The following is an 11561-nucleotide window of genomic DNA, read 5'->3' on the forward strand; positions in this document are numbered from 1 at the left end:
CCGTTGGTTGTTCTTAATGTTGGTTTGTTTTTATTATGTTGTTTTTTGTTTTTTTTATTATGATTTTTTTTTGATTATATATATGTTTTATTGTTTTAATGCTTGGTTAACGTAAAGACAAACACTAATAACAATTTCATAAGTTGTGTGCAATTATAATGTATGTTTATTTCGTCTGCCAAAGGAAGATAAAAAAGGAAATAAAAAAGGAAAAATACAATGCAATTATTAAATGGCAGTTTATGCTCAGTACAAAATACTGACGTTAATACTACAGTACATATCAAATGATTGAAATCACCTCGGATGTCAGTCTCTTATGTGTGTTCTGATAAGGTGGTCCCTCTCAGAGAGCACATTAGTGATGCACCAACTCAGAGGCTGGTTATGTCAACCAAAAACACTTTGTTTTCTACTAGGTTAAATATTTATTCTGTCCTGTAATACAAATTGGTTAGTTCTTCTTCTTAAACCACTGCGGATCAACAACAGGACTTCTTCTTTGGTTTTTCTTGTGCATCTTCCAGTGCTTTATCATCTGAAATAACAAACCCACATTCATTTACTCAGTACAACATTTACATAAGTGAACATTGTTGTTTTATGATTTCAGAGCGCTATCTTTACCGAGAATACATCCATCTCCAATCTGAGTAGTGCTGATTTCTGTCTCCAGCTCCTTCAGAATGGCATCTTCAAAGGCCAGAGCTGCCACGCGAAAGAAAAACTCCTGGATGCTTTCCCCTAAACCCAAAGTAGTAACAGTTACATGTATTACCTATCTTGTAGTTTTTGTAATGGACATAGCAACAACTATGAAGTACATTTATATATATGAACATAAACAGAATGTACCTGTTTTTGAGGACACCGCCCAGAACTCAGCATTCATTTCTGCTGCAATCTTTATGGCATCGCTCTCTGTTCTCTGGCACTCTTCTGCAGATTCACAATAGGACAGCAGGAGTCTTTAGGGCCTTTTGCACCGCTTTAGTTCCAGAACTAAATGTACAGTACTAAAGTATTTGCGCAAACTGTTTCCCAGTACCATTTAAAGGGATGCATTCGCACCGAGAGTGTGTACTAGGACGTGACGTAAGCCGGTCGACAGCGATGTCATTTGTGTGCAGCTTTCAACAAGAAGAAGAACGTTGACAACAGGAGGATGGAGGATGCTGTGATCGTAGCTGTGTTTTTGTTGTGTCTCGCGAGTTTCACAATAATGGACATGGAATGTCGACATATACGTAAAACGACTGAAAGAATGGAAAGGAGGACTAAGATTCTCCAACGACAACTGGCAGTGCTACATTTGCTACAAGTGCCTGCACTTCAGCGTCCGTATATTTATCGCTGTTCGTCACACTTGCGAAATAAGTTGACACAGTGTTTACAGTATGTTACACAGTGTTTTAAATAATGGTGGGTGAGGGCGTTTTCGAACGCGTCTGGCCAATCAATGTCTACTTACGTCACGGTAGTACCAGTTGTGATTTGGTTCTCAAAAAGGCAGTCCAGTACTAACCCTAACCCTAACCCTAACCCTAACCCTAACACCCAAAAGTGGGTAGTTCCACAATTAGTTCTGGTACTATGAAAATGTTCCTGCGGTGCGAAAGGCCCTTTTAATGGCTTCTACAAGTTGTATGTGTACATATGCATGCTTGTCTGTGGGGACTATTCTCACCAGGAGGTCTCTTTTTGTGCCAACCATGAAAACAAAACAGGAGTCTGGTTCATTTTCCTGCAGTGCCTCTTTTAACCACTGTCTGAGAAACAAACAAAAAATCATTACAATTACAATTCCTTGACACCTTTTCAGTTTTCAAAACATTCCTACAGGTTTAACTTACTGTGTGTGTTCCAGACTCTTGATATCCGCCATGTCGAAGACAGTAATAATAACTTAGAGTAGAAACAGAAAGAATTGTATTGGGGTTTTAGACAGTATTTGTTATTTGTTGTTTGGGGAATGAAAAAAAAAAGAAAAAAAAAAATATATATATATATACAAAAAATGTAGCAATGTAGAAATGTAGCATTACATCACTTGCTCACTAATGGATCCTCTGCAGTGAATGGGTGCCGTCAGAATGAGAGTCCAAACAGCTGCTAAAAACAATAATCCACAAGCAATCCACACCACTCCAGTCCATCAGTTAATGTCTTGTGAAAAGCTGCATGTTTGTAAGAAAACTAATCCATCATTCAAGTGTTTTTACTTTAAACAGTTGCCATAATAATCCAGTGAAAATGTCCATCCCATTATCCTCTCACATCAGAATCTACTGACATATTTGTTAACAGTTTTGGACTGATTTTGCTTGTAAATGGCACTTGATCTGTGCATATTTCTCTCCTGATTCACAGAGAGAAATTCATATCTTTCTCTCGATTTAAAGTTAAAAACATCTACATGATGGATTTTTTTCTTGCAAATATGTAGATTTTTACTTCAAAAGACATTCACTGTTGGACTGGAGTGGTGTGGATTGCTTGTGGATTGTCATGATGTTTTTATCAGCTGTTTGGACTCTCATTCTGACGGCACCCATTCACTGCAGAGGATCCACTGGTGAGCAAGTGATGTAATGCTACATTTCTCCAAATCTGTTCTGATGAAGAAACAAACTCATCTTAAATGGCCTGAGGATAAATACATTTTCAGCAAATGTTGATTTTGGGGTGAACTGTTCCTTTAAATGAGAACCTGCATCTTACCTTGAGCTCCTCTGTAATATGCTGATGCGATGCATTTGAACTTTTCCTGACCAGCAGTGTCCCATCTGCAAATATTGTAATGTGCAAAAACAAATATAAAAGACATGAACATTTTAAATAAACAGACATGTTATTTAGATCATTCAGAAAAAACTACTCACATTTGAAGAGAAAAGGGCAGCCCAGATATCTCAAATCTCTCAATCTCAAAGTCAACACCTATAGTAGCCTTGTAGTCTCTCTCAAACACATCTTTACAGAACCTATTATATGCAAACACATAATGGAACTTAATGTCCATGAAAAATACAGTGTGTATCATTTAAAGGGATAGTTCACCCAAAAATTCTGTCATTAATTACTCACCCTCATGTCGTTCCAAACCCATAAGACCTTTGTTCATCTTCAGGACACAGATTAAGATATTCTTTTGATGAAATCCAAGAGCTTTCTGAGCTCTCGGATTTTATCAAAAATATCTTCATTTGTGTTCAGAAGTTGAACAAAGGCCTTACACGTTTGGAACGACATGAGGGTGAGTAATTAATGACAGAATTTTCATTTTTGGGTGAACTATCCCTTTAAATAAACCTCCTGTATACACTTTACCTGTTTATTAAACATGTCTTTCCCACATTGAGATCTCCAACCACTACTGCTTTTGACATCTTAAACCTGTCAAACCTAGAAGATAATATGAATATGATTACATAATAAATGGACTAGTAATCTCTCTCTTTCTCTTTATACAGTATAAATGGAATAATCATAATTATTCCAAACTTTTGACGGTAATGTTTCAGTATCTATAACAATTCATCTATAACAGTATCAATAAATTAACATTATATCTAACATAAAACATATTAATAATAAACATTAATATCATTCTTTAGAAACATTTTGAAAAATTAAAAAAAATAATAAATGTAAATATATATTAATTTGTATACCAACCCTTGCTGACGTGCTGTCCGGTCTTGGCAAGCCATTTTGGCTTTTGTATTCCAATCATCCTTTATTTGTAGGCAGGCTTGTGGATTATAACACTACAGAAAAATCGAACAGAACTAATAAATGCTGATGAATTTATCATAAAAAACGTTAAGTTTTGGCAATAAGGTGAGTAAAAACAGTAGTTTTGTCTGGTCTACTGTGAAGCAGTACAAAGCAGAAAACTAGTACAGGAAGCAGCCTTTTTATTTGAGCAGAATTAGCTGCAGTCCTGTGATCCTGACAGATCCAGCTGCACTGAGGCTCCTCTATGGATGTCACACATTCTCAATATATAATAATCTGATGTGCTGGCTACAGTTTACAGAACACTTGCTGAATTTCCTGTACACTACGACTTGCAAAATGAATCATACCGGATGATTTAACCTTTTCAGACACAGAATGATCAGTTCCCTTAAAGTGCCTATAAATAATTGACAATGTGAGTTGAGACTGTGTACCTTTGGAAATGTGGATATGATCCTGTCTCTACTGACAGGAGGGCTGAAATGCATTGTCTTGTCAGCAGGTTGTCCAGGGAAACTCGCCTGTGAAAGACACACAATGTCAGCACAACCAGATAACCTGCTGTATGTGTTTACTCTAACGTTACATCAACAACCTGAACTACTATAGCACACTTTATACAGTAAGTGTATACTAGATATAGCAATCCAGCAAAGCCTTATTTTTGTTATTTTTAGACATGCTAGAAATGCTGTTAATGCATACAAAAGACTGCAGAAAATGTTTATGGTTAAAAAGGTTCATTCCTCTATAAACACTAAATAAACAGAGCTGCATTTTTTGTATCTGGCTGGCAACACAACATAGCGCTGTAACGGCGTAGTTCGTATTTTATCCAGTTAAAAATCCTTCAGAAACACTCATAATCGTCGTTTTAGCTCATTAAGACCTGCTGAGACTGTATAAAATGAATAGGTTTGGTATACTCACGGATATTCCTGCAGCGCAGCCTAATTCTAGCCGAAGGCGTACTGACTCTCCGCATCAAATCCTACCGTCATCGCCATAGCAACCACGAGCCGGAACCCGCAGTCACGTGGTGCAGGAGCTGCTGTTTAATAACGTAACCTGTGTACGTTTATCACGGTAAATGCTGAAACTTGTAATAGACGCACTGAAGTTATGTCAAACTTACGTTTTTGGTAACACTTTACAATAAGGTTCCATAATGTATTAACTAACATGAACAAACAATGAGCAATACATTTATTACAGTATTTATTAATCATTGTTATTTTGTGTTAATGCAAATACAGTCGTTCATTGTTAGTTCATGTTAATTCACAGTGCATTAACTAATGTTAAGAAGCGCAACGTTTGATTTTAATAATGTATCAGTAAATGCTGAAATGAACATTACTAAGATAAATGCTGAAGCAGTATTGTTCATTCTTAGTTAATGCTAACTAAAGCAGTTATGTTAACTAATGACCTTGTTGTAAAGTGTTACCAAGGTTTTGATTGTTTTGTTTTTTACTTCCTTAAAACATAAAACAAGGCGACGTCTTCCACTTTGTGTGGGAGAAATTACACTACCTTGTAAAATGCTGCAATGTACACTGAAAACATTGCAAACCAACAGAAATGCGTGTCAGTTTGAGTGTGGGGCTGTGGCTTGTCACAAATGTGTCAAATGTTCGCTGTAGGCCTGTTTGTGTGAGTAATCTACATTTTAGGTAATGTATTCAGACTATTTTTGATTACTTTTGACCTATCTTAATTATCACATAGATTTCAGTAGGAATTTTGCACCTAGTTTATATAAAAATATACTGTATTATTTATCATCAACAACATTTCAGGGTTTCCCAAACTGGGGCTCCGAAGGAGGAGGTTTGTGAGTTGATGAAAAGCTAATTAAAGAGGTCATGAACTGCCGTTTTTGTTATTTTGTACTGTTCTCTGAGGTCCACTTATAATGTTATCAAGAGTTTTGCATCACAAAACATCATTTAGGCTATTTTCTGTCCTGTTTTGACCTCCCTCAACAGAGCACTCTGTTTGAATATGCAGCATAACGAAGATGAAGGTCTTACGGGTTTGGAACAACGTGAGGGTGAGTAATTAATGACAGAATTTTCATTTTTGTGTGAACTACCCCTTTAGCTTTGAGCTGGTAGTGGTGCATTACCCTGAATGTCCTCATGGTGGCAGCACATCACCTCTAATGGCGAGAGTGCTGTGTCATGCCAAGCAAGTTAGACTGCGCTCCTCATGCAAGGATGATTTTCACCTGAAGAGTTCTTCCTCAGTCTTTTCACTTGGCATTTTAATACAATGCCTGAACAAGCACTGATTTCCACATTATATCAACAAATCTAGATGAGCTGCTTCAGTGTCAGCAGGCCAGGATACAGCTCTTTTAATGGGTACTAAAGGGCATAGGTGACTAGGTTAAATCACTCAGTCTGGCCTTGGGTCTTATTCCATTTCACTTTCATCAATAATGATGGACAGTTTGGTAGTATGTGAAACTAAATTGATTCATTTCTAATCGATCCTATCTGTGTCCTGGCTGTGATGTGTGATGATGTATTTTCAGAAAAGGGTTTGGTTTGATGCTGGCATCATCCACTTCAAAGTGTTCGATGAACTAAACTAAAGTGTACAGTTGACCACTTTGACAACTGTAATTAAAAGAGAATGCAGACTGTGCATAAACTTGTTTGTATACATGTTTGTTGTTGCCAGAACAGATGCCGTCGAATATAGTGGTGTAATAATTCCTGCATCTGGCAGGTTCAGAGGCATAAAAAAGATAATCAGATGTCTTGAAGATATTAACAACACCCTTGTGTATTTCTGGAAGGCCTCACATGCGGCGTTGCAGAATTGGAGAGAGCAACTATCTGTTTCCCTCTCACACCCTTTTAAATAAGTGGCAAACAAATAGAGCAACTATCTGTTTCCCTCATATATATATATATATATATATATATATATATATATATATAGATATATAAAAGTGTGGTGTGTGTGTGTGTGTGTGTGTGTGCGTGTGTGAAATTAATATAAAAAATTAAAATAAAAAATTAGTTTTAACAATTTAAAATATAATAAATGCTAAAATCAAATATTTACTTTAAAAAAATAATTATATAAATATATTTATGTTTATGCTTTATCTCAGTCCTGTTTATACACAATGCTAGCTGGATTGCAATGCTGTCTTCATTTAGGCTAATTTTGATTATTTTATTGATTAATTCAATTAAAAAAAAAAAAAATTATATTGAGATAAAAAATACTGTATTCCAGTAAAAAGAGTCTAACTTAAAAACTAATTAAAAATGATTTATAGATAACACATACAGATGTATTACAGTATAATACAGTATACAGCATTACAGATGTATTGTATTAATGAGAATAAGGGAACTGTGTTTAACTGTCACGCAATAACGTCTGAATGCCAAAAAAAAAAGAAAAAAAAGCCTTTGTCTTTATGCAAAAAGAAATGTGAGTTTTTCAAAATGTGAAATGTGACCTGACTGAGGTTCACCTAACCATCTTATATCAGTGTGGCACATCACATTTGTCCCTGTGAACGATTTGGACTCTGAATCCAATTTGTTGTCAAGACTCCACAGCTTAAAACCGCTGTTTACCATTCTGAAGAATGAGATTAAATTGAGTGCCTTCCTCCTCTGTCTCTGCGGTGTGTCCTTCCCTGTTGCTCATGACAGTCACAAGGTATTATTTGTCAGAATCATAATGATAGGTGTTGCTGTGGCTTTCATTTGTTTTATTTCTGTTTTTCAGAACAAATGTACTCTTTCAATAATCTAGAGTCACAGTTGTCACAGCTGTGGCATAAACCACTACATACTACAGTCTCTATGGGCCAAAAATTATATTATGGGTTTCCCCCTGCCAAACGTGTGATTACACCCATGTCTTGAACTATACCCTCCTTTTTTAATTTTCATCAGATTTACATGTGAAATTCAAGGGCATTGAGGCCACAATCAGGGAACTCCAGAGTCTCACAAGAGTGAAAACTTCCCACATGCCTCATTAAGACCCACAATGGTGAGAGAAATATGATTTGTGTTTTGTTCCCAGCAAATCAAGTGTTGAAGACAGCTGAATACAGAAATTTAAATGTGTATCTTTTAAAGCGACATCGCTGCCTGTCCTGACAGAAGAGGTTCATTTAAAGAATACACCTCCTTACAGGGATAGTTCACCCAAAAATTACAATTCTGTCATTAATTACTCACCCTCATGTCATTCCAAACCCATAAGACTTTTGATAATCTTCGGAACACAAATCAAGTTGAATAAAGTTAAAGTTTGTGCACAAATTGTATTCTATAGCTTTGTAAAATTACGGTTGAACCACTGATGTCACATGGTCTATTTTAACAATATCCTTATTAGGCTACATTTCTGAGCCTGGGAACGTGTCAGTTGCGTTGCTGTCTATGAGGGGTCAGAGAGCTCTTGGATTTCATCAAAAATATCTTAATTTGTATTCTGAAGATGAACGAAGGTCTTATACTGTGACCTAACTACATGCAACATAACACCGCAATGAGATAAAATGTATATTTTATATGTTATTTAGTTTTTTTTTTTTATCTGGGTTTTATTGCTATCTGGGAAATTTCTATTTTAGAAACGGTTTCTATTTCCACGATGCAACAATAGATAGTTTACCTTAAGCCGGGCTCACACTACAGGAGTTTTAAAATCCTAACCGATTATGAAATCTGGTTGCAGCACACACATAAGGAGAATCTTTGCTGATTATAACATTTGATTGAGTCTGTCGCATTGCGTTGCTGCGTTGCTTCTGGTGTGGACACCTAAATTGGTTGGTGCTAGAATCTTGTCGCGTCGCGTGTAGTTAGGACACAGTGTTACAGGACTGGAACAACATGAGGGTGAGTAATTAATGACAGAGTTTTCATTTTTGGGTGAACTATCCCTTTAAGGTTTCACAGCAGTAAAATGTATGAAAACATTTTAAAAAGCATAGAATATATAATTTTGCCTTCATTCCGCAAGTTTTCTTTCTTTCTTTTCTTTTCTTTTCTTTTTTTAATTTATACACACGATCAACCAAACCACAAAGGCAAAGGCCTATGGGCGTTTACTTCCACAAATGGTGTGTAAAATGACACATTCTGGCGACTGTGGCTAAATTTGATGAAAGACAATGCGTTTGCACAACTGATAGCCTATTATTTTACATATACAGTACGTACAAGTCATTGGTGTTTGGTGATGAGTTTTTGAATCAAGGTCTGCATTTAAAGTCACACCAGAGGTGTTCAGTTGGGATTAGGACTTTGCTTTCTGCAGACCAGTCAAGTTGTTCCACACTGACTGAATCAGTCATTTCTTTTTGAACCTTGCCTTACACACAGAGGCATTGTCATGTTAGAATAGAGAAGAGTTCTGTCCAAACTGTTGCTATAAAATAAGAAGCACACAATTCCCTATACAGGCTACAGCCTATATAGGCCTATAAATAAATAAATATAAATATGTCCTCTTAAGACTTTCTCCAAAGGATGGAGCTGAAGGTCAGTTTGAAACAATCCTGTATTCTCAATTTATTCTTAAGCACCATTTTCTGATCGTGTAGATACATAATGAGTTTTACAGTGTGGTCAGGAAAAACATTAGTGATAAACTGGAGGAGGTGGCATCCATACATGATAGAATAGCTAAATATCTTGAACAGATGAATTCAGAACGCTTCCTTGGTACATAAACCTTTATTTTGTCAGTTCTGTAGGCTGTTTCATCCTGGTACTCTAGAATGAGTGGCGTGATAAACAATGGGCTGTGTTAGTAATGACAACAATAAAGGGTCATCCAGGGTTTGGCCACTAATTGGTCCATTATGCGAGATCATTCCAGCTTCTCTTTCTCCCTCATCTTCTCTTCCATCCATCTCTCCCTCTCACAGTTCTTTTTACTACAAACCCTCTGCAGACATAAATCAATTGAAGTATAATTTAATTGCACATTTAATTAGCATGTTGATTGCCGTGATGCAATGCACCATAAATAAAAGCAACGTTGAGCTTCTACTGTTGCTGGAGTGGACTGAATTGAGATGAAATGAGAAGACATTTCCTAGAATCTGATGTCCAGGGACAATTACGCAGGAAGAAACAATTTCCTCATGGATTACATGCAATGCATCAGCCTGCAGCATATGCCATTGAATTAGAGTGACAGCACTCAATACATGCGTGCAAACCATTTATCATGGAGGCAATGTATATGGCCACTTAGCTGCCCCAAGTTATTGCTTTTAACATTTAATGTGGCTGATAATGTGGTTAATGCTGTGTAAACATGCATATATTGGAATGAGTATTGGTGACCATATTTTTTATGTTGTCTTGCATTAGTGGTCAATCCTGGAAGCAAATAATATCAGAGAATATATTTTCAAGTGCAGACTGTATCTATGCCATGTTATAACAGTATTAAATGCTGTTACTGTAAAGTACAGGCAAAAAAGTTTGAATTCATAAACCACATCAGTTTTTACTATTACTGTACATAACTATCAACTAATAATGGGAGCATTCTTACATATAAATGGTGTATTTCAACAAACAGGATTCAACTATTCACATAGTAGTACCATATAGTTAACATTAATCAAAAGAAAGCAAATTAAAAAAAGATATTTTGAATAAAGTAAATGAAGCCTGTTTTTAGGACCATTAATGCTTTTGCATTACTTTCATAACAATTAAACATATTTCCCCCAGGCCCCATCACTGTAATGTGTATTGAACCTTTTTTATATTCCCATTTTTCTTAATGTTGTTACAGTAATATGGCTTGTTTTCATCCAGTTACAATACAAATCATATATAATCTATTTTGCATAAGAGATGTGAAAATTCTCAAATGTGACCCTGGACCAAAAAACCAGACATAACGGTCATTTTAAGGTCAAATTGAGATTTCTGCAGCATCTGAAAGCTGAATAAATAAGCTTTCCATTGATGTAAGGTTTGTTAGGATATGACAACATTTGACCGAGATTGAAAATCTGGAATCTGAGGGTGCAAAAAAATCGAAATATTGAGAAAATTGCCTTTAAAGTTGTCCACATGAAGTCCTTAGCAACACATATTACTAATCAAAAAATTTAGTTTTGATATGTTTATAGTATGACATTTACAAAATTTCTTCATGGAACGTGATCTTTACTTAAAATCCTAATTATTTTTGGCATAAAAAAAAAAAAATCAATAATTTGGACCCATACAATATATTGTTGGCTATTGCTAATTATGTTTCTTCATCAGAACAGATTTGGATAAATAGGTTACATCACTTGCTCAGCAATGGATTCTCTGCACTGAATGGGTGCCATCAGAATGAGAATGCAAACAGCTGATAAAAACATCACAATAAGGGAAGTGAAAAGCTGTGTGTTTGTAAGAAACAAATCCATCGAGGCGTTTTAACTTTAAACCATCACTTGTGTCCATAGCTTCCTCCAGTAAAAAGTCCATCCACTGTTTTCCTCTCACATTAAAATACATAGAAATATTATTTTACAACAGTTCTGGACTGTTTTGACTCTTAAATGGTGCTTGATCTGTGCACATTTCTCTCCTGATTCAGATTAGATGACTTCTTCACTGGAGAAAGCATATGGATATATGACTCGTATTTTAGCCAGAAGCAATGGTTAAAAACGTTTAGGATTTTTGTGAAGCTGCAGAGGATCCACTGGTTTCCAATGAAGTAACAAGCTCATCTACACCTTGGATGGCCTAAGGTTAAGTTAGTTTTTGGGGATGAACTATTCTTTTAAAGCTTTTAAAAAT

General features: G+C 35.9%; 2 protein-coding genes across 3 annotated transcripts in view; both read right to left on the reverse strand.

Annotated features, from left to right (window-relative positions):
- Positions 1-11561, reverse strand: part of LOC109054485 (cytosolic purine 5'-nucleotidase) — a 595585-nt gene that overhangs the window by 454807 nt on the left and 129217 nt on the right. The window lies entirely within an intron of this gene.
- Positions 140-4786, reverse strand: rab36 (RAB36, member RAS oncogene family). The gene is made up of 11 exons (XM_042732331.1): positions 4675-4786; positions 4179-4265; positions 3679-3770; positions 3331-3405; positions 2883-2984; positions 2722-2786; positions 1854-1905; positions 1688-1769; positions 856-946; positions 628-744; positions 140-538 (listed from the first exon to the last, which is right to left on the reverse strand). Exons 2-11 carry the CDS (start codon positions 4230-4232, stop codon positions 483-485), a joined length of 786 nt encoding a protein of 261 aa, XP_042588265.1. The 5' UTR covers positions 4233-4265; positions 4675-4786; the 3' UTR covers positions 140-482.

Source organism: Cyprinus carpio, chromosome B10, assembly GCF_018340385.1.
Source record: "Cyprinus carpio isolate SPL01 chromosome B10, ASM1834038v1, whole genome shotgun sequence".
In the NCBI taxonomy this organism is placed as follows: Eukaryota; Metazoa; Chordata; class Actinopteri; order Cypriniformes; family Cyprinidae; genus Cyprinus; species Cyprinus carpio.